At 47.0% G+C, this 27819-nt stretch overlaps 1 protein-coding gene across 4 annotated transcripts in view; it reads left to right on the top strand.

Moving 5' to 3' along the window:
- Nucleotides 1-26398, top strand: part of LOC119399599 (uncharacterized) — a 137440-nt gene extending 111042 nt beyond the window's left edge. For 2 of the 4 annotated variants that reach the window (XM_037666403.2, XM_037666402.2), the window contains 3 exons: nucleotides 3741-3814; nucleotides 17366-17461; nucleotides 26169-26398. In XM_037666403.2, the coding sequence (XP_037522331.1) occupies nucleotides 3741-3814; nucleotides 17366-17461; nucleotides 26169-26377 (379 nt within the window). In that variant the 3' untranslated portion in view covers nucleotides 26378-26398. The remainder of the gene's footprint in view (nucleotides 1-3740; nucleotides 3815-17365; nucleotides 17462-26168) is intronic. The other 2 variants (XM_037666405.2, XM_037666404.2) reach the window with 1 other exon arrangement.
- Nucleotides 26399-27819: the final 1421 nt, after the last annotated feature.

Here is a 27819-nt window from a genome sequence, read left to right as displayed (position 1 = left end):
TGGTGCGTCGCAGGCGGTCCATCTTCGGAACCGGACGTCAGTCTTCTCCCGGGTTTCACGGCACCAAACTATATAGAAGACAGAGAGACTGACGTCCCCTTCGGTGACGGTTTATTCATCGAACTTCACTTCTTTTTTCTCTCGCGGCGCTGTCCACGTCCGTGCCCACGCGCTCTGCCGCGCATCGTCCTCTTCAGTTTTCATCAGCGTTACCCACCTGCAAACGCCAGTCAGAGGCGCTATCACGCGGCTCCAGCGCTGTATCAGACGGCGACTGCACGGCGAAGGCGAATAGCTGCGCGCGCGCTGGCGCCACTGTGTCTACTATGGCTACGACGTCACTCCTCTCGAATGCGCAGACAAGCAGCGGCGGAGAGCGTGTGAGATGCCGGCTCCGGGGAGCCAGCTGTGTAACATCACTGATCCTCGCGCATGCGCAGCACGGCTCATGACAATCCACGCGAAATCGGCTCCGGCTAGGCAAGTGTAGCTAACGCTACAAAACGTTTCATCAACGGGAGAACAACCCATAGCCTCTCGGTGCGCGACAACGGATGCCGGGCACGCTCTGCAACACGCGCCTGCCTCGTATGTCTGTAACGCGGCTTTCCCCACTTAGGCTCGTCCCGAGAAAAATCGCGGCCGGGCTAGAGGGAAGACGCCATGGTAGACGCGACGCGCGTTGCGTTTCGCTCTAGTCCGGCCGTGGTGTTCTGTTTACTGTTTAACATGCCGCGGGATGGCGACATTAGCCGAAGCTCTTCTGGCTGTCATACCGCTTTCTCTGATTATGCTCTGATCGTTAACTACTACAGCTACCACAAAGGTTTATGTAATATTATTCGTTTTTCATGGACGTTAGTCATCGGGATGGAGATGTGCCACCAAGCATCAACGTGACTGCATCCACGTTAAACGGTGCTGTATCTTCGAAACACAAATAGAGATTGAGCAAGCTCTCTTATATCAAAGTACACATTGATACAAACATTCTACTACTTATTTAAGGGCACGTTTTACTTTCGTGTTATACATTGTTCCTACGCAGCCCGGATCAGCCATGGTATTTAGGCGCGAAGCATTTTAAGACCTCACAATGGCCGTCCGCCCGCTGTGGCCTACAGTCAAAGCGCAGGTGCAAAATAGCTGTGCGTAAAACGTCTACAGAGCGACCATGGCGCGCATATGGTTTTAAAATAGACCGTACTCGGCGCGGTGCCGCTCGAAAGCTGCTCGAAAACAAGCGCATCCATTAAAACGCGACAACTTGCGCAAAACCGTCTACAGAGCACGCGTAGCACGCACATGGTCCCAAAATAGACCGTTCTCGGGCGCAGCGCCACGCGACCTCGTCTTTGCCAACTACAGGTTAGATCCAATTGAAGAAGCATTGGCTCTACATTTCACGGACCACAAAACAGTAATAAAGGCAAAACGGAATTGACAATTGAACACGACATACGAGTTATGACTAATAAAACAAATTGCATGTAACTTTACACACGCGTTGACACTCATTTACATGCAGGAGTGGGCAGTGTCACGGGAGATTCACCGTTACCGAACGATCCCCAGTGCTTCGCCCACTCATCACTCACTTTGTGGATATGCGTGGATTTTTTTACTGTTCGCTGCTTCGAGCGCGGTGCCTCTATAACTCCCGACTATGGCGTTGCGCCTCCACTTCTCTCTTCCGTAGATCTTAGTCCAACTCCCTACGCTGGCATTTCGCTGTCGCTTTATTCGCTCGACCAGACGAATTAGTTCTTCGGCGACTCTTGCGTTCACGGGAAAGCAAGTGCTGGCGTTCCAAACGTGCAGCCAACTCGGCTTATGTGTATCAACCGTAGGACCTGACTGGTGCAAACGCAACACATGAGACGACGAAAGGGCGGACCCTTAACCTGCTCCGCAGTTAATACGAATGGCAAATCATTGATCTCACATGCCGTTAACCGAGTATGGTATTCTTAAGGGTCTAAATGCAAGCTTTTGTAGCGTTAGCTACACTGGCCTAGCCGAGCCAGTTTCGCATGGCTCCTCAAGAGCCGCGCTGCGCATGCGCGACGATCAGTGATGTCACACAGCTGGCGCATCGGAGCCGGCACCTCCCGCGCACTCCGCCGCTGCCGCGCGCGACTCGCTGCCACCGGTCTGCGCTTTCCAGAGGAGTGACGTCGTAGCCGAGGTAGACGTACTGGCGCCGGCGCGCGCGCAGCTATTCGCCTTCGATGTGCAGTCGCCGTCTGACACTGTGCAATATTTTGGTCAGAGGTGCTATCAGAGCCGCTTGATAGCACCTCTGACTGGCGTTTGCCAGTGCGGTTTAGCCATGGAGAAGGAAAGCGCACATGCTGCTAAGCGGCGCAGAAGAGTGGAGAAGCTTATGTCATCGTATCCCGAAGTAGTTGCCTGGCAAAATAAATATACATGTGCCTCATATTATGTATACCATGTGTTTGTCATTGGAGCAGCAGTAAGCATGATAATCAAGCTAATCCTAGACAATCAGGAAAGGTAAGAACAATCAGCTGAACCTTTGCTAACGCTACGTTATTCTGGCATAGCCGAGCTAAGCCACTGCGACATTTTTTTTTTTTAACATCGAATGCATGGTCTGGAATATCGTGGCACGTCTTGTTTTTATCGCATAACGGAGCGTTCAACACTAACACCCCGTGTAGATATGCCTCATTTATAAGCTCGTGGTCTGTGCGCACATCAGGTCGACGGTTCATGGTTTGTACCCTGGCTTGCCCATCCTTCATGCCATTTGCACTTTCTTGGCAGCTACCCAAGGCCACAACAATAAGGATTGTAAATAGAGGGATATCCGAACAGTGCGAATCAAGAGTTAAAGCAAGCATTCGTAGTAACCTAACATATGCCACTAAAGGCGAAACAGAGAGAACGAATCAGATAATGCAATTAATTACTGAACTAAGCTGCCACGCGAGGTCATTTCTCAAATAAATCTTAATTATTGTGTGGTGTCCACGCAACACGACGAATCCACAGGTGAGTAATGAATAGGCACCCAACATCATTTTAATTGAACTTACTTCAAGGACTCTTACAATAATTATAGGGCCATGGCAGGCGCAGATACACATCTGGATTCGTAATTTACACATAGATTCGTAAAGATACACATATTTTCTTTAGAGTGTGTCCACGCGGATAGCTTATGAGCTGCGCTATATTGTATCATGTATAGCCTTCATAGCTGTTTCATTTATTTTCTTCGTTAAATTCTGTCTGACATAAAAAAGCAGTAACCCTAAAATATGTCCTAGCATACAAAACCTCCAACACATCTTACACTAAAAGACTGGAACAAAGGCGGCCGCGACGAAAGCGTATTTCAGAAAAAAGGATTATTATCCGTCACGCATGAAACTGTACAACGTGTGAAGTCGACCACACCTTTGACTCGACGGTAACGCCGCCTCTTCATGTGTCCCATAGATTAAATCGCCGTGGCGATATTGCCGGTTAAGAAACCATGTAACTGCCGAAATAGTGCGGTCTTTCTTTAGCAATCTTAGTGCCGTGCGATACGGTGACCGCTTAAGGAGGAATTTTTGTCTCCTTGGTATTTGGGAAGGTTAGAAACGAAACAATTCAACCATGCAACAAAACCGCTATAGTAGCGTCTGCTTGTAATTAGTACTAAACATATTATTACTAAGTATTTTCCAAGAGCGAACATTATTTCTCATTCATACGACCCTTTCTAGAACATACTACGTGGATTTCGAAGTTAAGAGAACAAAAGACGACATATCGATCACTGTCGCGCCTACCCCAGCAGGTAAGCAATGATTGTTTAAAATAACCGTCGCATAGTGCGTTACTCCGTATATTATGTTCACCTCTATTGTACTTATTCAACAATGAAGATTATTACAGCATTCGGTAGGTAATATCAAACTGCGTACATTTTCATGTACGCAGTTTAACAGAGCTACTGTTAAAAGTGTTAGTTATTCTAAATTCTGTTTAACCGCTAACATTTCCACGAATACTGTGTGCACGTGATCTACAACACTGTCAGCTCTTTTACATGCGAAGCATTTCTTAGCGAACATTTGGCACTTTAAGCGTTTTAAATGCGAAGCATTTCTTAGCGAACCTCAGGCACTTTGTCCGTTTCTATCTACGTATCTATCTATCTATCTATCTATCTAGCCGCCTACGTCTGGGCGCTCTCCTGGTCGTCTCCATAACTTGTAATGGAGACGTAACGGAACTTGTAATGTAATGGAACTTGTAAGCAGGGGATCAGTGTATGACGAACACGATTCACTGGTCATGACATGAATAACGCAAAATACCTATCGCGTACGTCATGAAACCCTTTCTGTCAGTCACGTGTGGCACATACCCGTAGACCAGAGCTAATGTTATGCGGGTATGTGCCACAGGTGATACAGAGTCTCAACCAACATAGTAACCGCGAACGCACACATTGACACGCAAGGAAAGTTATAATAATAATAATTGTTGGGGTTTTATGTCTCAAAAGCATCATATGATTATGAGACGCCGTAGCGATGGGCTCTGGAAATTTTGACCATCGGATGTTCTTTAACGTACCGAGATCGCACAGAATACGGGCATCTAGCAGTTTGCCTCCATCGAAATCGCCGGGATCGAACCCGCGACCTTCGGGTCAGCAGCCGAGCACGTTAACCGCTGCACCACCGCGGCGGACGCAAGGAAAGTGAGGAAATTGAAGAAAGAACACCCCTGGAAGACGCTCAACTACCATCACCTCGTACACGTGGTCCGCAACGTGGCCCACGTGGATTACGCGAAAACAAGCGTCAATGCTTCCTACAATAAATCTGCTGAGAGAACCAGGCCTCTCATCATCACCAGTGATTTCAACATTGATTTATCAAGACCCAACAACGCTTGGTCCTTATACTGTGTGAAAGTCGGATTGGATGTGGAGAGGGTATCAGAAGACCTCGCTGCCACGTCCACGACACCAGGCGTCATAGATCATTTCCTCGTAAGAGGCATCCGGGATTTCCACCAGCTGCACTATACCTCGCACTTCACTATACTTATGGTACATTCGACGGGTCGTTTCAGAGCGCTCTGACGCTGTTTGAAACTGTTGAATTCAACAGCTTTAAGCCTTTTCAACGAGAACAAGCAGGTATGCAAGTCATGTTTCTCCTTCCTGATTATTTTTTGACCCAATAATGTTAGTAGCAATGGTTAGTTGCCATTTTACACACTTTTTTCAGCGCCTGCGGAGCACTCGAAAACAACCAGTCGAATGTACCATTAGACTCCTCATAGCCGCGATCACGAACGGATCCGATTAACAAGTCTGGTCCAGCTACTAGTGCTCACTGATCACGGTGATGATGACCTTCTTCAAGAACTGTCACGAACCCCTTCTACACATACACTCGGGTTCGTGAAACGTGCGTGCGTTCTCCGTCATAACGAACATGCATAACAACTGTAACTGTGACTGTAACGTACGTGCAGTGCTCCTACGCGTGCCACTCGGCTGTGTATATATCTAGCGAAGCTTACTTGCGAGTAACGCCTGTCCTGTGCATCTGTGTTCCTTCTTTGTCCTGTTCGGATTCGCTCTATCCAGTATTGAAGAATATAAGCACTACATATCAGCTTGCCGCGTCATGGCGTTGGTAATAACACCCACGTTGCTGTTGCCATCGTTACGCAACTGTAAACAACTGGTTATATAATGCATATGCGACTCTTCAACATATGAGTGTGCGTATACCACTTCCATATTTCTCTAGCGTCATTCCGTAACATTTCGCTCAATGTGAAAATTTACGCCACAGTCACCATCTCGCGCATGCTTCGCATAACATCGATTCCCACGGTGCGTGGGATCTGCCGAATTTTTTTATGTACGTATATATCCATCTATCTAGCGGCCTACATCTGGGTGCTCTTATGATCGCCTCCATAACTTGGTGTAGCCCAAAATTGGCATGGGGGGTAAGTGGATTTGATGAATATGAATGTCGGGTCATGTCATAAATAACTTGAAAATCCTGTTGAGTGCGTCGTCAAACTCTTTCCTGCAGACACGTGTGGCACATAGCCGTTTACCACGGGCCACGGTGTACGGGTACGCGCCACAGGAACGGCGAGAACAGACATTGGTAATTTAAATGCGAGAGCGTTAACAAAAACCGACGTCGGCAGCGTTGACCAGATCAATACAAAGAACAAAAATTAAGATCCTAGCAGGAATCGAACCAAAGCATTCTGCGTGGCAATCAGGTATTCTACCACAGAGCCACGCCAGGTCTATAAACTGGTTTGGCAAAACACCCTATATATACAGGAGTAATGTCGGTGCAACGTCAATTGTGGTTGTTGTGCTAGCTATCTAATTTTACAAGAAAACAATAAACACTGCATATGTATTCCCACGATACACGCGTCACATTAGATGAGCGTCTGTGGTTCTAGTGTTGGCTCCGCTTTTATAGCAGTCTAAACATTACATTTGTATTCCTATGATTGAGCAAGCTATATTGAAGCATTGCTCAACCCCGGAGGAATACATTAACGAAAGTGACGTATGCTGTTCACATGATTGCACCATAAAGCGCACTTAGCTTCGATAATACTGAAGCATGTACCCTAACGTGAGGGCTGATGTTACGTCGCCCCGTAAGTTACCCTTTAAACGCCGAGTTACCCTTTAAACGCCAGTCTGAGAAATGCTTCGCATTTAATGGAACCGAAGAGGTATTATGAGTAGTTTTAGTACTAAATGATAAATACCTCGATTTTGAATATGCAAGACAGTAGAAATGAGAACGCTTTCCCCTCTTGCCTGGTTTTCAAGTCAAACACAAGTTTCATATAAAAGAATAAATTAGAATAATTTCAGTGCGCCTACTCTATACAAATTAGATTGAGTTCTTGCGGCATAAGAGTAATTTTGGAACACTTCAGTCAACAAGTAGGAACCTTATGTAGTCAAGCACTCTTGAAGCCACAGATTCAATTCGATTACTAGAGTTCGAATAATACCAGTCCTACTTCTGATAGTGAAATGTAGATGGAGGTGAACAGCCTAGCTTCATTTTGTTGAGGATCTCTTCTTTTTAGATGCGGAGCATCTTTTAGCAGAGCTCAAACCGGTGGTGGTGTGCGGCATGACCACCCTTACTGCGCATACGCAAACCCTCTCCACATACCTCCTCTCCACACACCTCCTCCCGTTCCCCTCACCGCTTCCCCTCTCCTCTCCCCTCCCCTCCCTCTACCCCTCACCACTTCCCCTCCGAAACGCGGGCTCGACATGCCGAAACGCTGCTTCGCATCCCCTCTATCGCATCGCCCCTCTCCTGCGCAACGCCGCGATGAGCGCCAGCGCATGCGCGTCCCCTCCCCGTCTCTCTCCTCTCCTACGCTCGCCCCTCACGCGCCTGACGACCGCGTTCCCCGCTCGCCATGTGAGAATTAACGGCAATGCTAGAGGGAAGACACGACGCGCGTAGCGTTCCTCTTCGCGCTCCATGACGCGAGGTCGGTAGCACGCCCAACGAAAGCCAACGAAACGCGATCGTGCAAGTGCTCCGGCTTCGCATCGCCTCATGGTCCCATTTAGCAGGAGATAGTGTAATTTTATTTTTTTCATGTTCACACGAGAACACTCGCTGCACATTGGAATCAGAAACTTTCGCGTAGCATGAGCATAGATATCGGCAAGTCTGAGGAGCGTGTTAGATACGCGCTGCATGCAATTTGTACCCATATAGAGGCACAGCAGCCTGCTGGAGGGAGGAGGAAGCGCGTAGGCATCGGAGAACACGACAGAAAAGCTTGGAAAAAGTGTATTTTATCTGCAACCAATAATAAATATGGCTGCCTAATGCGGCAAAGCCGAAACTGAAAAGTAGCCAGAGAGTAGCCATCGGCAACTGTAGCCACTAGCAGCAAACCTGTTTGCTTTGAACTTTGATTCAGTTTGCATGGAAGAAAGCTTCGCGTTCAGCCATATTCCTTCAAGAAAGGGGCTTTAATTATTTTGGTAAAGCGTTACACAGCGTAAGCTGTCATGAGCTCACAAGAGCTGATTTTGGTGGCGTAGTGGTCAGCCTCGCCCCTCCACGGTGGACTAGTGGTTATGGCGCTCGACTGCTGAGCCGAAGGTCGCGGGGTCGAATCTCGGCCGCGGCGGCTGCATTTTCGATAGAGGGGAAAATGTTTGAGGCCTGTGTACTTAGATTTAGGTGCACGTAAAAGAGCCACAAGCGGTCTAAAATTTCCGGAGCCCTCCACTACGGCGTCTCTCATAATCACATCATGGCTTTGGAACGTTCAACCCTAGTTAATATTATTATTATTAGTGATCTGCCTACACCACCGCCGCCATTGTCTGTCGTAGCTATCGATTACAACGAAAAAAAAACAAGGGTTAGAGCGTAATTTGAAGTCATGTACTCTGCGTGGCAGTGAAGTATTGTTCAAAAGAACCACGCCATACAGCTGACTTGGAAAAAGTCGTAAATATGCCAAATAGGCCGCTGCCTTAATGACCGGTTAAGGGAGCAAGGGCAAAATTTTAAGAAAGTTGACGTTGCCCATCTTTCTTCGTGCTGTAGAAAATACACGTGCTAGCCGATGTTTCGCGATGCCAACATTTTAGGTAGAAGCCACAACAAATTCTATCGCGGACGCCATTTTTAAGATATAGGTTTGGGGAGCAGATTCAATGCGTGGTGTCAGAGATGCTTGTGAGGGCCGCAAGGATGAGGACGCAGCTTACACGGCACACAAGCATATATTCTGACATAAAAATACACAAACAACACAAATACAAAGCACAGCAAGACAATGAACACGCGAAGCGTCTTTAAAAAAGAGTTCAAAGAAACGCCGCGCTCACTCTAAGGGTCTTGACTTGGCGGTCGTGGCTGCGTTGCGAGTATTTTACGAGAAGGGCCAGGCGGGGTGTCGAAGGCTCCTCTGCGTCCGCTGGGCGCCGGGGCCGAAGACGTGTCGTTTCGAGGTCCCTCGGGAGTTGACGCTCGACCAGGTCCCTCCGACAGATGTTGGTCTCCCGAACGTGGTTGAACACTCCTATTCTAGTGCGCGTGCTTGCCCGTTTTCGGTGCCGCTTTGTCGTCTTCTCAGCGGCGTCAGAGCACCTCGTCTCTATCGGAAATCTTAGAGGCGTATCATAAGAAAAAAGGGACTGCTTGTCGCAGTGACAGTCAATTTTCTAGTATGAGAGCGAGATCAGTATTCATGCAAAGCCTCCAAAGCCTGGTAAGTGGTCTTGTCTAAATATGCGTTCGGCTCCTGTGTGCAGTAGCATGCCATGTGTGCCATTGCAACGCAATGTACGCATTAGTATGTAGGTATATCATTACAACCAAATGCAATAAATCTGTTGTCAGTAGCACGTCTCCTGCCGCTTCTCATGTGTTCGTATAGTTAGCGTTAAAATAGAGGCTCCGTCAACAGGTGTAAGATAGCCCATCTAAGGAGGTATAATATGGAGTTAACTGAAAATGCTTAATTAAACAACGGTGGAAGTTAAAAGAGCTGAAGAAGACTGGACACAGGCAATACCCTGATTATGCACTAATGTCGAATTCCGTTGAGAGAACAGTAGCAGGGGCGTCGTGCAGTGAGTGGAGGGTAGAGCACTGAGAGCAGCGACACTCGATATGCCACTGGAATCCGGCACGATTCCGGAAAGCAGGTGGGAGGGTGACGAGTGGTGAGAAATATACCATATGGGATCAAAACATTCGAATCCCCAGCATTTTTGCGAGGCCGCAGCAAAATACGCATGAAAGCAGTCAGTCACATGTTCGCCATTATACTAATTCGCGGTTACATAGTACGTTTGTGCAACGACGTATCCAGCAAACGTAGCTGCGCACACTTCATAGCCATCATCGTAACTATCTGCAAAAAACGGCGGCAATAGGGCCAAAACATCAGTGGTGTTAAGCCACATACGGTTGCTACCATTGCCGCCGCGCTCGCCGACTGAAGCAAAAGTAAAACGAATACGGAAAACGCCCGTTAAAAAGCGACGTGACTCTCGTCGTACTACGCTTACTCCGCCTTTCAGGCGAGAGCACTTCAAGCTGCTCCTCGCTGCTCTCGACGCAGCCGAAGCGCTCTCGCTCTACCACTGGATGACAGTGCTCCTACTCCTGTTTGACAACTGAAACACGCCGGCTCTGAAGAGAGCACTTTCAGCGTGCTTTTGAGTGCTCCCATTCTCCCAATGGAATTCGCCATAGTAGACAAGGAAAGCAATGCTAATACCAATATGGATGAGAAGAAGTAGCTGAAAAGTTCTGCAGAGGCGTGTATAGCCAGAACAAGCCGGACGATAACGAAACTGTTAGTCCAGAGGAGTCAGATGCCCCACAAGTAGCGCCATAAAAAGTAAAGAAAGCTTTAGAAGGAATTCAAAGGAGCACCACAGCTCGTGAAGGTCAGGTAACAGCAGATCTTGCAAATAACAGCAGGAAAATGGTTCGAGAAAAGCTGGCTACCCGATATACGCAGTGTTTCTTGACTGTGAGCGCACCGGAATCCTCGAAAATGCTACCTGACTCGCGCTGTAGGCTAAGTTTGCACATACGTATAACGGCGCGGTGCCTCTGCAGAAAAATGCAGAATCAGGGAAGAAAAAAACAGGACGAAGACTTGCTTCTCCACAGCCTCGCTTCTTCCAGTGCTTCGGCGTCGAGCCTCCTAAATAAACGTTCCCCGCTTTGTAAAAATATAAGCTCAAACAAATGGTGATGTCTGAATCTCATATAATTTTAATAAAAAAAGATCCGGCGTCGTTATGATCGATAACTGCCCCCAATATTGCCACGCACGCTTTTCGCAATGCATGGGCTATAGGTGTCGCTTAAGGTTATCCAAAATGGCGGACCGAAAGGGTATGGAATTGTCTAATGAGCATCTCTGTCGTAGCACGTCAGGCTTGTTCTCATCCTTTTCTTGGCATGCACACTGTGTTCTTAAATTTCATAGTTTATTCAATAATAATAATAATATTATCTGGGGTTTAACGTCCCAAAACCACGATATGATTGTGAGAGACGCCGCAGTGGAGGGCTCCGGAAATTTCGACCGCCTGGGGTTCTTTAACGTGCACCTAAACCTAAGTACACGGGCCTCAAACATTTTCGCCTGCATCGAAAATGCAGCCGCCTCAGAGTTTATTCAATTCGACCGCGCAATACTGCTGCCTTTTCTAAAGCTGCTATTTGTAGGAAACATTATGAACCACCTTGAAACTGACAAAAAATATCCGGCCTTTGACCGAAGACAATGCAGTTTCGAATGCTACGGTCATCTAATTTCCTGTGGCGTCCAGACATGCAGCGTTTACGCTGTTAATAATCAAGGACTGTGTTCGCAGACATCCCACGTTAGAGGGAAGCCTCATGAACTCAAGTTTATTTTGAATGGAAACAGCAGTATCAGTTACGTACGTGAGATTTTTCTTGTATGCTGCAGCCACACATGTGTCCACACCATGCTTGCCGTCACGCCCCGCATAAATATAAATACTTAGCGCGCACAGCCAGAAGTGCTTACGTGTCTGTTATCTTACGGCGAATGATGCGTCTTACCACCTTATCTACAGAATTTTTGCGACACAAGGCGTATCTATTGAACGAACGCTGTGTCTTTAGTGTAAAGTACGCTAAAGCCAGAAAATTTGCGCGGATCGTGTTTTCGAGCTCGACTTGTTTCAAAAAGGGTCAGTGCAGGCAAATATTCCACACAGCTAGCGATTGGTGCGTAGCTGTAAACATTGTTACGATCCGATGCAATGAGCTTGGCGATTTGAACAACGCACTTCAGCGTGCCATCCACATATTTTGTTTGTTTCTGTTTTGACTGCCACTGACACAAAAACGAAGGTAGGCAGACCATGAAGGGGCGGTCAGGCCTATTAGTGATCGAAGTTCACTGAACTGAGCAATGTGGATTTGATCGCATGTATCGTACTACACCTTAGTTAGAAAACAGCGCCTGCTTTGTGCGTTCCACGTATCAATCCACTCAATATCACTAGATTTTTAGTAGAACATCAAACATTCTGAATTCCTACACAGTGCTGCTGAAATTGTATGATGCAAGCGCAGTGTTGAAAATGGAGCTCATGCACCCTTCACAGCTCAGTTGATACACTGAAGCACGCAACATAACATGTTGCTTTTAACACTTAGAACCTGCTAACAAATCGGGAACGAGGCGAAATGCAAGAAGCGCCCGCGTACCGTGCGATGTCAGTGAACGTTAAAGAACCCCAGATAGTCTAAATTTTTCTGAGACCTCCACTACGGCGTGCCTCCAGATCATATCGGGATTTTGGCGCGTAATACCGCAGAAATTATTGATATTAACAAAACTGAGACGCGTCCGCGCATAGACAGCCACACGACAACATTGCGCCTATGGTCTCAGAAGTAGTGCTGTCGCCGGCCACTACGCGGCGCGACCGTACGTGTGCATGGCGAATAATTCCACACATGCTAATGGTGAGCCGCCGTGGTGGTCTAGTGGTTGTGGTGCTCGACTGCTGACCAGAAGGTTACGGAATTGAATGCCGGCCGCGGCGGGCGCATTTTGATGGAGGCGAAATGTTGTAGGCCTCTGTACTTAGATTTAAATGCACGTTAAGGAACCCCAGGTGGTCGAAATTTCCGGAGCCCTCCACTACGGCGTCTCTCATAATAATATCGTAGCTTTCGGACGTAAAACCCCCAAAACAATATTATTATACATGCTATAGGCGATATGGAATAACACTTTGCGCTTTTTAACTACTGAAAAGTGCATTTAGTCTGGAAGGACGCATAAAAGTTTTGCAGTACTACCTTACATACCTTTATTAAAACTTCGCCGAGCAAATATTTACGGTACCTAAGGACAAAGCAAAAGCCAGATGTCCCAATGCGAACCACAGACGGGGAAGCTAAAGAACACTGTTTTAATAAATATTTTGAATCCGTTTTCATCGTTGACAATAACAGAAAACCACCACGTTAGCCAGACTTTTCTGCAATCATTTGGACATGAGAAATTGACCGGTGGCCCTACAGTTTCTTAGGCGGGTGTGCTATCTTTGCTTCTAAACCTTGACGGAAAGAAAAGCAGTGGTCCGCTTGACATTCCTAATGATTTTTTGAAACACGACGCCTAGCCCGGTATTAAATATCTTTCTCTTATATATCAGAAATCAATCAAACAGTGTCAAATTTCTTCTAATTGGAATACTTCCAAGATAACTCTGCTACACAAGTCAGGGGACAAACAATCACCGAACAACTACCGGCCTATCTCTCCACCATGTACATGCGGTAACATTCCTCAACATATTACTCTAAAGTTTCTAACTCTATATGTAGAAGATTATGAATTATTCCACCCACCCTTGCCAGCACGGTTTTAAAATAGATTATCCACTGTTACGCACCTTGTTCAATTTGTACATGATCTTGCGCACGGTATCAACAATCAGTCCGAATTTGACATAACCATCCTTGATTTTTCCTACGCGTTCGAACGTCTATCCCACCAGAAATTGATCTACAAACTTGAACATTTCATTGGCAATGGACCTGCCACAATATGGACCGCCAATTTTAAATGCGAAGCATTTCTTAGCGAACCTCTGGCACTTTGAGCGTTTCTATCTACGCATCTAGCTATCTATCTATCTAGCCGCCTACGTCTGGGGGCTCTCATGATCGCCTCCTTAACTTGGTGCCGACCAAAGTTTGCATGGGAGGGTAACATGATTTCACGAATACGACTTTCGGGTCATGACACGAATAAAGTGAAAATCTTGTCGCGTATGTCGTCAAACCCTTTCCTCCAGACACATGTGGTACATACCCGCTTACCACGGGCCGCGGTGCATGGGTATGCGCCACAGGTGGTTGATGGTTTATATCTACCCAGGAACGGCGAGAACAGACATTAAATGCAAGAGCGTTAAGAAAAACCGACATCGGCAGCGTTGACCCGACGAATGGAAAGAATGAAAAGTAGGATCCCAGCAGGAATCGAACCCAAGCATTCTGCGTGGCAATCAGGTATTCTACCACAGAGCCATGCCTGGTCTATAAACTGGTTTGGAAAAACAGCCTCTGCAGGCGTAATGGCAGTGCAACGTCAGTTGTGGTTGTGGTGCTTGCTATCTAATTTTACAAGAAAGCAATAAACACTATACATGATACTCCTACTATGCGTATACTCCTACGATACAGACGTCATATCACATTAACGTCTGTGGTTCCAATGTTAGCTCCGCTTTTATAGCAGTCTAATAAACATTGCATTTGTATCCCTATGATTCAGCGAGCTATATTCAAGCATTGCTCGACTCCGGAGGAATACATTAACGAAAGTTACGTACGATATTCACATCATCGCACCGTAAAGTGCACTTAGTCCGCCAGAACGACGCAGTGTCCTCTTCATTTCTTACGAGGCTGGGCAATGGCCTCATGCTGACCGAGGATGATGCCAGATTGATTGACAGCCGCTTTGTAGACTAGGCTACGCAGGCACATACGCCCAGGTAGTTTACGAATATTACAAGCGCCATCCACTGATGTTGGTCTACGTAGACCTATCCAGGCCTACCAGCATCGACGGCCCATACCTCCCCAACGCGAAGGGTGACTTCATATTCCAACATGTCGCCGGCTCTATCTATAGACAATTTGTCGACGAAATGACCGAGGCATCCACGATTTCCAACGGCTGTACTATACCTCATACTTCACTACACATTGACCCCTCGTCACCGCGATAACGACCTGATCCGATAACTAGTCATGACCAGCTCCTGGTGCTCACTGATCACGGTGATGATGACCTTGTTCAAGAACTGCCAGGAACGTGTTCTACACATGCACACGGGTTCGTGAAACGTGCGTGCGTTCTCTATCACAAGGGACAAGTATGAGCACTGCATACCAGCTCACGGCTTCTGGTGTTGGTATAATACACACGTTGCCATTGTCAGCGTTACCCAACTGTAAACAACTGGTTATATAACACATATGCGGCTCTTCAACATATATGTATGCGGATAAAATTTATACAAATCTTTAGCGTCTCTTTGCAACGTTTCGCTCAGTAAAAAAAATTACACCACAGTCACCTTCCCACCGCATGCTTCGCATCACATCGACTCCCCCGGTACGTGGGATCTGCCGAATTTTTTTAACTGACCGCTACCAATTGTGCAACCTGACGGACACACCTCCGACGTGATCCCCATAATATATGGTGTTCCCCAGGCATCCGTCCTGGCACCACTTTTATTTTTGTTCTTTGATAATGATATAACTAACCAACGTGAAGTGAAAATTAGATTATTTGCAGATGACTACGTGCTCTACCACGAAGTCAAACGAAATTGCGCCTTAAACAATGTATTTCCGTGGTGTCAGGATTGGAATATGATTGTCAGCAAAGAAAATACAGTTTCTATGTCCGTTACCATGCGTCAGGACGTTAGAAGTTCGAAGGAAGCGAAACAACAAATGCGTCAGTAAGCGTTTTTTATGCGTTTCTGTGAGTATGTTTGTTCATTTCTAGGTTAGTTGTTTAAGTCTGGTTTTAAGGCGCAAACGTGACTATCCCTATGCTGAACCAGGTACAAATCCTTAGATAACAAACAGCGAAAGACACATTATCGTGATGACGGTAGCCCAACTTGCAACGTTTCCATATTTCCGCGGGCTTTATGACATAGCAATAATGTCTGCTTAAAAAAATCAAAATTCTATAACCCACATACTTGCACTGTCCAAGCTCATGTTCACCAGATATGCCAGTATAAACGCGTGGCACACGCAGCACAGTCACAGCGAAAGCAGGAGGAGCGGCTTTTCTACAGCCCGTTATAATGAATCCTCGTGCAGCTACTACATATACGGTTGCAAGGTTCCCACTGCATTATAAATCATCATAACTTTAGGAAGTAAGAAGATACCCATATGCCATTATTCATCATTCTTGCGGAGAAACGAGGAACCCGCTACACATCTTGAAGGCATTCTGGGCACTTGGTGGATGCTGTGGCTGAAGACGATGAATAATTATGACTGAGCCATTTGTAATGGGTGGGAAGCTTTAAACCACCAACTTGTTACGCAGTTCGCATCGTGTAACACACCTCGTTCTTATTTTACTCTTCTACCATGCTCTATTACACCTGCTAACGCGATTCCTTGCATGACATGACGCGTGTATAGTGTCTTTTTGCGACGGAGTTCTAAGCACCGACGGGGCTCCGTAGTAGAATACTCGACTGCCACGCTGTGGGCATGGGTTCGAATCCCGCTCGATTGTGCATATTTTAGGGGCGAAGCTCCTTATAGCATCGCCTGGTCGGTCGTCGCCCCATCCGGCGTGCCCCCGCCGTCGCGTCTCCCGTATCATTCAATAGATGGCGCTGTCCCATAGAGATGCATGCAAACTGCAGCTGAGTGTCGACATACTAGATGGCGCTGTCCCATAGAAATGTGTGCAATATGTGTGCAAAAAAAGAAAACAAAAGAAAAAATAGAAAAAAAAAAGAAAAGAAGCAGCGGCACCCTGCACGCTAGATCGCGTGCAGTAATCAAAGCGGCGTATAGCTTTGATTACTGCTGGGCGAAACCACTGAACATTTCACGGTGTAACCATGATTGCTTCACGAGCTTTACCCAAGCTCTTCATCATTCACCCGTGGATATGTTGTAATTTTTTTTATTGCGAGATATAGCGGGTGCGGACACCGGCAGCGGTGGCGAGCAAGTACGCCACCGAATTCGGCTGATGTTGTGATCTCACAAAAGCTTTTGTGGTAAAATAACTTTTAAAAAATGACATGCTCCATGAAACCGCCTTCTGTATTCGTCGAACGCACAAATATGTTTCTTTAGCGAGGCAGCGCACACTCATGGTCCGAAGACAAGTGTCATAACCACTGGGCTATACTAATTCTAAGTCTTAATTACTGGTTTCTGAAAGTGAAAAATCAATAAGAGACACTTCTTGCACTAATACACAACAACGCTACACTAGTAATGCTACCGTCAACAACCAAATTGGTATGCATTCTTAAAATTTTGTTAAGTAAGCCAGGGGCTCAACCCTGGATAGCCAGTCGCATGAATTTATAGAAAGCATATGAATGCGAGTGGAAAATTTGACTTTCATACATCCGCCCTGCGTACTCGTCAAACGCACAAATATTTTTTTTTTGCCGTAGCTGGCGTAAATTGCAGCAACTTTATTGATTTTATTAAGCCATGGAGCTTTGTATGTGCCTATGCTTTTCATCTTGCAGCACAGCAAGAAGGTAGCGTTGAGTTACAAGGCACTTACACTTTGCTGGGCGCAGATGCAGACTGCATTGTTGTGTCGTTTGGAGATGGAGACAACGGTGAGCATATACGCGTATTTATGCCTGTAAATGAACCTGGAAATTTGGTACGATTGTACGAAACTGGAGGAGGTTTAAGCTTTGCCTCTGAAAGTGCAACGCAAACGCTTTTCCGTAGCCTCCGCGTTTAGCTCCGGCAATGCGCTGTTGCTACGGCCGTCCCATTCGGCGCGTTCTCAAGAGGACTAGTGCAGTTTTTCAGCACCTCAACACACCGCTAGGCGGCGACCTTAGCCGAAGCCTGGCTCATAGCTTACCAGGGTCGATTTTAGATACGTAGAAAGGACTTCCAGAAAAGCGCCCGTAGAAGCAGCACACTTACCAGTGAAAACCGTTTCCTGCACTTGTTCATTAATAAAGTCTTTCACACATTTTAACCAACCTTCATGCGGAAAAGGGGAACAAAGCTCTTCAATGTCCACGTTAAAAGCTTTAAAACCACCGGTGTCCTCCCCCCCCCCCAAAAAAAATTAAACTGGTGCCTGAGAATTACGCACGCGAAAGGGGTCAGAAAAACTGAGTGAGGTTAAGCAATTCGCTGGAAACAGCGAATCTCCAGGTGCGTCAAAAGAATTGCTGGAAAAGGAATCTCGTTCTTATGTGCTTTCGCTAGGAAAAGCAAATCTATGGTGAGTGATTTAGCCTTCTCGACATTACACACAATCCCCTCAAGGTTATGTCTTCATAAAAGGTCGACAACACTTTTACCGTCTTCAGATCCTTTTAACAGCGGAGCCGTTAGCCCGTGAAGAGTGAACCGAAAACTATCATCATCATGAACTTTCATGCGCTCTCTTCGTCCTCTGCTTCACCTTCTCTTCGCTCCCAGAACACGTGCCGGTTGGTCCGGCGTGGGATGCAATAGCTCTCATGGGCTAGAAAACGAGTACAGGGAGAGAGGATGAGAATAAAGAGAAAGAAAGAGAAAGAGAGAAAAAAGGGGAAGAAAGATAGAAAGATAGACGGAAATGGACACAGAGAGAAAGGTATAGAAAAGACGGACACAAAAAAAGATAGAAAAAAAAGAGGAAGAAAGATAGAAAAAGTTGGAATCAAGGAAAGATGCATAAAGAAATAGAGAGAGAAACATATACAAAAAAAGACGAAGCGCGAAATAGAGAGAGAAGGAAAGGTAACAAAGAGAAAAAAAGAAAGAGCGAGAAATAGAAAAGAATAGAGAAAGAAAGACAGAAATGGGGCTTTAAACTACCTGTGCGATGCTGCCTTAATTTTCTTTTGTTAATGCTTTTTCTGAGAACATTCTATCCGGCCTACTTATGAAATACCCTTCCTTATGTGAAGGTACATGCCTGAGTTTCCTCTCCGCGCAATAATTAACCAAATGCCGGATAGGATCAGGAGTGCTAAGTTGCTTATTAGATTCCTTCATATAGCAATGCGCTCAGAAATGCAATGCGAGGGCTCTTCTTCAGGGACCAGTCAAGTGATGCTGCGTGGCAGGCTTACGACATCTATTGGTTTTAGGCTAGTTTTAAAGCAATATTTTGGACCTAAGTCTAGGGTTTCGCAATTACTATCATCTAAGAAGACAGCACCTCCGGGGACTAGTAAGTTATTTGGCAGCGAAATAGTACAAAAAAATGTTCATCCTACATGGTTGAAGCTCACGAACTTTCACCTTCCACAAACATTCCGCATGCTGGTTAGCTACCCGGGTGCTGGTTAGCTGTCGACGTACAGCTGCTCCTGGCGGCGAACGTCACGCGGAGTAGAGCAACGGACATTGAAACATTCGTGGTAGAACGTAAGTTAAAGCCAGAATTCTGCGCTAAGCATGTCACAAATCCTGCTGGCTTCTCCGTTAATAGGCCGAAATTCGGTGACTGTGCAGTTTTATGCAGGCACAGGAATGAACAAACGCGTCTAATGGTTGAGGCCGGGCATATCGATAATTGTGGTAGCGCATGCGTGAGCCTGCCATCGATTAATTTGCATAAAGAGGAAACCACATGCCTGAACAGCTAGTTATCTAACTTGCGTAGACGACCAAGCGTTACAGAATGATCAGTATTGCCTCTTTCCTGTGCATACGCACTTAAGTTTCTGAGTCTACATTCTTTTCCGCCCCTGTGCGCGTTTTTAAGTTAGTTGGCGTTTGTGGGGTCTTGACTTCACTCTTGCGTTCGTGTTTGAACGCCTAATCTCTTTAACATGAACACCTACCAACTTGCTTAGCTCTCTATTATTCCTCGCGTGCTCTCGCCCCGTGAGAAATCACGAGAGGCTAGAGGGGAAACACGACGCGCGTCGCATTTACCGTAGTATGGCCATGGTACGAACTTTTATTGCAATATTTACTGTATGGACATTCCCGGCAGGTTTATCCCATCGCCGTCACCGTGATGTTCCGTTAAAGTCAACATCGATAACATCGCCCCTCGCGTCGTATTTTATATGAGCGAGTGAAAGCACGCAAGCGCTGGGGACGAACGCGGCTGAAGGAGAGATGAAATGAGCCGCCCATCGCCGTCGCACAAAGGGTGCATGCGACAATGCCGCCCCGCGTGCGAGGCCTGCAGTCGATGGCTCCTCAAGCAGGTGGTGGTGGTGAAAAAATTTATTTCGACTATGTACAAATGAGAGATAGGGGCGGCCTTAAGGGTCGACCCTGTGCAAACTCTAGGAGGAGTCCTTAGTCCGGGACCCCTGTGGCTTCCGAGGCGGCACGCGCCCCGGCCACGAAGGCTCTTTGGCCCTCCAAGGCCGAGCAGCCGAGCAGGGCAGCCTCCCAGCTCTCTCGGGTAGGGGGTGAAGGGTAGGTGATTGGGGGCACCACCGGGTTATATGGGCATGTCACACCATGTGGAAAGTATCCGCAAGCAAGAGAAGGCCGAATTGAAATACTTCAGTATCGCCGGGCACAATACTGTGTTGGTGTATAGGCGTAAGAGCCAGCGCTCGTCAGCCTTAGTCGGGCCCGGCGCCGGGGGCGGAAATCGGAGCCTGTTGGACTTGTACATCGCTGTGATGTCGCGAAATGAGGTGACCGGATTAGGTTCTGGATCGTCAGGCGATGGAGGGCGAGGAGGTTCCCAGGAATCAAGCGCGCGGGCCGAGGCATCGGCAGCCTCGTTACCACCTAGTCCTGCGTGAGCTGGGGTCAAGATGACTAAACGTGTATTTGGGTGGGCCAGATAATAACAACCTTTTAGAATTCGAGCAGAATGATGCTGCGACCTTTCGTAAGATTTTGGCATGCACTCCGCGAATCGGTAATAATACTCCGAGATGCGGGGTCCGCTGCGGCGAGAGCTATGGCGACTTTCTCCGCGTGAGTAATGTCCGGAGCTCGAAAAGTGAGCCCTTGAACAGGCACGATTTGATGGACTACGGCTGCCGTGTACCCCCCCCCCCCCCAATGGTGTGTGCCAGACGCGTGCGTGTAGAAGACTACAAGACGGGACCTATAGCGTCCTTGCAAAGCTCTAGCCCGCGCAGTATCCGCAAGTTTTAAGATGGGCCTCTTTGAGTTCCCCGTACGTGTTGGTCATGCCCAAATCTGCAAGACGCTTGTTACAGGTTGAGATCGGGAGGTCGAGGACGCGCTTGTACATCTCGCGGAGAATGCCTTCGAGCGTGTTCACATCACATTTGTGCAAACGTAGGTAGGGTGTCGAATACAGGATTCGACTGGTCACGAAAGCGTTGGCGAGGCGCAGAGCATCGTGGCTTCTGAGATCCCCTTGCTTGTTCGAGACCCGACGGACCATGCGGCCCATCTGATCCCCGACCGTATGCGTAACTTGCGCAGGGTTGTATCGACTTTCCGGCTCGTGTGTATAAAGAGCCCCAAGACGTGGATTTCGCGTTCCGGGATTGGCCCAGTGGGCGCAGGAAAGTGCGATTGGTGTCGTCTCTTTTGGTTTGGGGCGAAGATGCAAATACTCCGATTTTGCAGGGGAACATTCGAGGCCGCAGCGGCGAGCGTAGTCATCCACAACCGATGCTGCATGCTGAAGGCTGGCCTCAATGCTGCCAAGAGAACCCTGGGTTGCCCACAGCATGATATCGGCGGCGTACAGATCGTGCCGCACACCGACAATATCCTTCAGCAGTGGGGAGAGATGAGCCATGGCGAGATTAAACAGAGAACGGTGGCGCGCCCGCTATCTCCATGGACATCGGGAGATGGCTCGTAGCCTTGCTGGGCTCCTAACGTTCACCTCGCGTCTAGAGGACAGACAGCACTAAAACCGCTTTGGTTCCTGGAGCGGCCGTATTCGTTTAAACCAGCGTTTTGTATAGTTACGCGATATTGGATGCAAAAGAGGTAGCTGTTAGTTTAGTTCGTATAATATTCAAATTGGTTGGCATCTCATTCAATGTTTCGTCTTTATGGGGAAACTGATTTTTTGTTAACATTCAGCAGGATTGTGGCCCTAGCGCAAGTCCTCCATCCAATTAGCGGCGCTCTTCTGTCTGTCACACCGCTTTCTCTGATTACACTCTCTCCGTGCGAATGGAAAGGCGTGAGCAACAACGCGTTGCTGGAGCTAATTGCGGAGGCCACGGCATATCACTTTGTTGCGTTAAATACAATTCACTCACTCAGGCCCACTTTACGTTGAAAGCAATCGGGAATTCGGTCGATCACAAAGACCGATATCATGCTGAAAAGGAAGTGCAGTTATTGTAATGAAGCAATTAATTCTAAAATCCGTTGAAAACCTGCTTGAGGCCAATTGGACAAAAATGCTTTTGTATTATATACAGGCATCGTACAGAAGCCATTTCTATTACAAGGAGGGAAATCTGGGCTAGTTGGTTATAGTTCATTTTCATCAGCTTACAGCGCAAGAAAAGACGAGGACGCAGGCCAACGATGTGACGACACGAGGATGTGAGAGTCAGCGCTCATGTCGTCACATCCTTGGTCTGCGTCCTCGTCTTTTCTTGCGCTGTAAGCTGATCGAAAATGAGCCATTTCTATTGTTCTGTATCAGATTCTTTTTTCAATGAAGTACTTGTCAGAAACTTTAAATGTTCGCGGGAGTAAGTTCTGCTGCTATGTTCAACAAGGTCTAGCGTGAGGAGGTCTGCTAATCACTTTTCGGTCGCGTATCACACTCCAAATGCCGGGACCAGATTTTTGCGACCCATGAGTGTTACTAATGTCGCCTAAATATTTTCGCGGCTTGTTTAGCAGAATATTATTCAAGCGAATCAAATGGTCCGAATTATGAGGTTCTCCAGTATTATCTACTCTTTACTTCCCCTGCACTTCAAACCTCCATTAATTAATTTTATTTAAAAATACGCACATTGGGCAGTAATTTCTACCTCTGCCTTGAACATTGAGACTCACTAGAAAATATAGGTTGGAAAAAAAATGTGGGACTCATTCAGACTCACTCATGAAATTTCTATTGCATTTAGGGCTCACTCTGACTTAGTCTCGCCAAAATATTCCTCATTCAGACTCACGTGAACTAAAGCTCACTGGAAATTTTCTCAACGGGACTCACTCAGACTGAAACTCCCCAAAATATTGCTCGCTCGGACTCACTCAGACTCGGACTCACAGCTCGAGCTGAGTCTGAGTGAGTCGACTCATGAGTTCATTAGCGTATAATAAACTTGATCGACCACAGTGCCAATGCTCTTTAACATCAATATCCCATTTACCCGGTGTTCTACTTCGTAAGTTTTGATCTCATACCTTCAGATACGAGTTATTGCAATCTAGTAAGGACAAGAGAGGGCTCACACGAGATATTTTTATGAAGAACTTGCCGGGAAAGATTTTGCGAGGGGGAGGTGAAACCCTCCACCCCTCGCCCCCCTCGTAACTCACGCCTCTGATCAATAAATATTGGGATGGCGTATGAACGCTAGTGCTTTGAAGTGTGTGCGAGTAGACGTGAGTATAAACGTGAGTCATCATACGGCGGATAGTAATGCTGATGTTGAGTAATAGGACCATAGGCCAGCAAAACAATTTGGAACTCACTCAGACTCACTCATGAAATATATTTTGCTCTTAGGGCTCATTCGAGCTCAAACTCACCAAAATTTTCCTCACTCAGACCCAGAGTCATTGAAATTTTTCTCAACAGGACTCACTCTGACTCAGACTCACAAAGATATTACTCAGCCTGACTCACTCAGTGAGTGAGTGAGTCGACTCATGAGCGAGTTTGCCGACCTATGCTACAAACAGAGCTGTCTACTTGTATAGTACTTCAATGTCGGCTTTGTCTCAACACAGCAGATCTATACCACCTTAAGAAAAGTGCAAAGGCAAAAAATAAATGTAAATAACAGTTCAATGCTACTCATAGGGCATGCTAGCGGCTTTGTGGCATTTGCAACACATCAAGTTACGTATAAACGGCGTCTGTTTTTATTGTGATAGCAATTATATGGACAGTCTCGACGGCTTTTTGCCGTCGCCGTTGCCGCCGCCGTCGCCGTCATGTCCTTCCGGTATGAAGTCCAAATCGATAAAATCCCCCCGCGCATCGTATGTTTTACCGCGGCTAAAAGCGCGCTAGCGGGGGCGACGAATGCGGCCGAAGCAGAGATGAAACGAGCCGTCCCGTTTCCGTCGCTCGAAGGGTGCATGCGATAACATCACCCCGCTCGGGAGGCCTGCCGTCGAAGCAGACAGGAAACGCCTCAGCCATATTTGACGAACATGAAAAAAGACGCGAAGACGCGAGGAGGGGGGGGGGGTAGTGTCGCGCGAGGAGCAACTTTGAACTTTGAATCTAAGGGCGCGGTCGCGATCGCTGGCGCGCGCGCTATTTCGAAAGCCATCACAGCGGGCGGCTCGTACACCCTTCTACGTGCTGCGCTTTCACCGCGAAGTGACTATGCGGAGAGCATCGCTGCCTGAAGCGGCCCTATTCTCTTACACCAGCGTTTTGTAGTTACGCGAGATCGGATACAAAACAGTTAGCTGCCAGCCTCACTTCGTGTAGCACTACTTTTTTTTGTTGCTATCGCATTCATTGCTTCGCCCTTGCGGTGAAACTGTTACTTTTTTTATACCGCGTAAGTTCTGATTGGCTTACACAAACAGTCGTTTGTGGTGATGATGTCGTCCGTCGCCGCCGGTGTCCATCGCAGCTAGCTATTGCTCACGTCACACGTATTTCGTGATTTTCTATGTTAAGACATGTCATCATACGCTCAGAAACGACCGCAAGAGCACCAAACCGCGTCAATTATTTGATTACGTACAAGTCATGCATGCAGGATTTTCACGTTACGATCTGTCATTTACAATCGTCATACATTCACGTCACGCTATACGAACACTAGTGCATAACAAAATGCGTTGCCTACGCCAGGGGCCTTAAAGTCGAAAGGCCCGGCATTGGCTCAACCAGCAGGATATTTTTTCGGACATGGTGCAGCCACGCACACACAAACGTGGGAGGGGGTTGAAACACCCCCAATTCCGGTAGCTCGGGCCTATGGTGTCCCAACACACAAACCGCCTGCAGAACCAGATGCCCCTGCCCAGAAATTTTCAGATGAGACCACTTTAGAGGTCTTTATTTCCATAGGTCGCGACCAATACATAGGCATTCCTGTTATTTTTGTGCTCCTCTTCAAAAACGGACTTGGTTAAAAGTGCAACCGCAACAACGCATGTTACCACGCATTTCATGGCGGACATATCTGGAAATCAGCAGCACGATCAGATTTCATTTCAAGCTTTAGGTTGCTGGGTCGTGGCCATAGGAGGTGTCATGAAGCTATGGTGCTCTTTGGGCGCTTTAGATACTTTTCTGGCGCTAACTTTCAGTAGCACGGTCGTGGACGACTGGCGTTAGAACGGTCGCCGCCGACATGTACTCGTTTGAAACGAGAAACGCAGTTCAATTCCCTCGCCGTGAAAGCTGCCAAAACAAAAAGTAGCCAACAAAGTATGTGTAAGCCGGATTTTAAAGCCGGATTTCTAACTGACGACTTTTCGTCATTAATTCGATGCTTCTATTACGAAAGCACGGAATATACTTTGCCTTCCTTTTGCATAAACTTTTTGCGGAAAGCATGTTCATAGGAGTGTAGAATCTTTATCAGCTGTTGTTGCCGCTTTACTACAGCGCACTGCTAGAGTGACGGTGTACCCTCATGTGACCGCTTGCTGCTTGTGCTGCCATGTTGCCATTCGGCTTCTTGTTCCCCGACGGTGTCTTTTAGCAGCGGGAAGTTGACCAAGAGGCGTGCTGTGCTAACCTTTTCGCGACCGCAAGAAAAGAAGAAAAACGCGCCAAAATCACCAAAACATTTTGTCGCGCGTTTTGTAGAGCTTTTTGTTTTTCGGAATAAAACGGTGCCATACTTTCATTTCAATGGGATTGTTTATTTCACTAATCCCGTAAAAAACGATAGCTCGAAGGCGGCTTCTTCAAATTGCATTACAATGAAAAATGGTATTAAAATAAAGCCGACCCACAAATGGCCCAACATGGACAATTGTGGCCATCTAAACGTCAACAAGCACAAGTATGATGATAATAGTCTTCATTGGTTCCCTGTGGGACCAATTTTTATTGATGACGACTGCAGTCGTCATCGGCCACTTTGTTAGAAAATCTCGTAACGGCTATACTCGTCAACGGTCACGAAAGGGTTAAAGTCAGATTACATGCGTTCGTAATCAGGAATAAATTTATCATACTAAAACAACGTTTACACATGCACTGATTTGCTTCTCTCTTTTTTTTTTCAGGAAAGCATAGATGCCTCATGTGGGGATTGGCAGGCGACGACAATAAGAAAGAAACTTTGTGCTTCAGGGCCTTAAGCAGGTTATGTACTACAGTTATGCAAGACGTGGTGGAAATAAATGCGCCCTGCATTGAGTATGATGAGAAACACAAACGGCTCGATGAAAAGGCCAAAGCGGAAGAGCATGCGCAATTGTCGAGTGAAGATTAAATATATTATTTTTATTATTGGCGGACAGAGTTCAGTGGGTATGCGTTTTGAGCTTCAGAACTGAACGTGCGCCCGAATTTCATTCACACCTATCCTAAGCTGTCTTACATAGTTGCATTCATCTACAGCCGTGCTCATTGTAAACTGGAAGACATCGTTTCGTTCCTCCCGTCGATTATTGCTGTGATATTGCAAGGACCCCAGCACAAGTTTTTTGCGTGTAATATATCTGGTGTTTTTCACAGGTACACAAAATATTTTTTTTTGGGGGGGGGGGTTCATTTCTTGCTGACTTTCCCGTTTAACATTGTAACGAGCTGTATGCAATGTAATCGAAAAATACTTGCGTCAGGAACAATTTTAACCTGTCTTTGAACACGAAAGTATTTCATGGCGGGATCCAGGACCAAATAAAGTTCATTTCATCATCATCCACCAAAACTTCACTGACGTATTTCCGTCACAGATATGACGTTGGTAAAATGCAAACACAGAAAAATACAAGACAAAAAAGCCGACAATTGGACACATGACGTCTCGGTCCGTGACTATAGACCCTTTTCATAAATACGCCACCTGACGGTGGGCTTTTCGTCAGTTTCGCTTCGCAAAGGATTGTGGGATAGCCAGCGCCATCGTGAGGGCATGGAAAGCGAGCCGTCAAATGCGTGAGTGCTGTGATGTTTGTGTTGGCGGCTAGTTCTCCGTGTCATCCGCTGAAATCTCACCGTTTGCGTGCTTGAACGAGCTCTTAGTACTCCCTGTTGGTCTTTCTGAGGTGCTTCTAATGCACAGTGAGCAACATTTTGTACCCTTCAACGGGTTGGACGAGCAGTTTGGCTCGACTGCCGCGGTTGCGGGACCGTGACCACAGCCAACTCGCGTGCGCGCTCGGACCGGGAAAAAAGGTTCGCCGAAGCTACAAACTACAAACTTCTCACCGAAGGAAAGGAAGGACGTCACTGTCGCGGAACTATGCGACCGCAACTGGTGAAAATTCTGTCTACCGCAAGCCACACCACGCAACTATTTTACGGACGCCACGCGTTGGGTATATTTGTATGCAGTGGCGTATCCAGGGGGGGGGGGGGGGCACACCGAGCCCATGCCCCCCTTGGGGCACACCAGGCCCGTGCCCCCCCCCGAAATTTTTTTTGCCATGGGTACACAGAACACAAAATGACACTCGACCACATCTGCCTTCCCGGCCCCCACTTCAGATCAAGGTGGTGCCCCCCCCCGAAAAAAATTTGTGCCTACGCCCCTGTTTGTATGTACTAAAAAATGTTGACACGTGGCTTACGATATGCGAGTACTGTCGCTACTAAATGAACGGTACGCAACTTAATTTTTATTTTTCTGGCTAACCTTACGAACCCTCGCGGTATTTATGCACAAACAATCTATCGCAGTTCACCACATGCAGGCACTAGGAAGAAGAA

Source organism: Rhipicephalus sanguineus, chromosome 7 (genome assembly GCF_013339695.2).
Source record: "Rhipicephalus sanguineus isolate Rsan-2018 chromosome 7, BIME_Rsan_1.4, whole genome shotgun sequence".
Taxonomy (NCBI): domain Eukaryota; kingdom Metazoa; phylum Arthropoda; class Arachnida; order Ixodida; family Ixodidae; genus Rhipicephalus; species Rhipicephalus sanguineus.
Note: the sequence above shows the minus strand (reverse complement) of the source record. Positions and strands in the feature narration are given on the sequence as shown.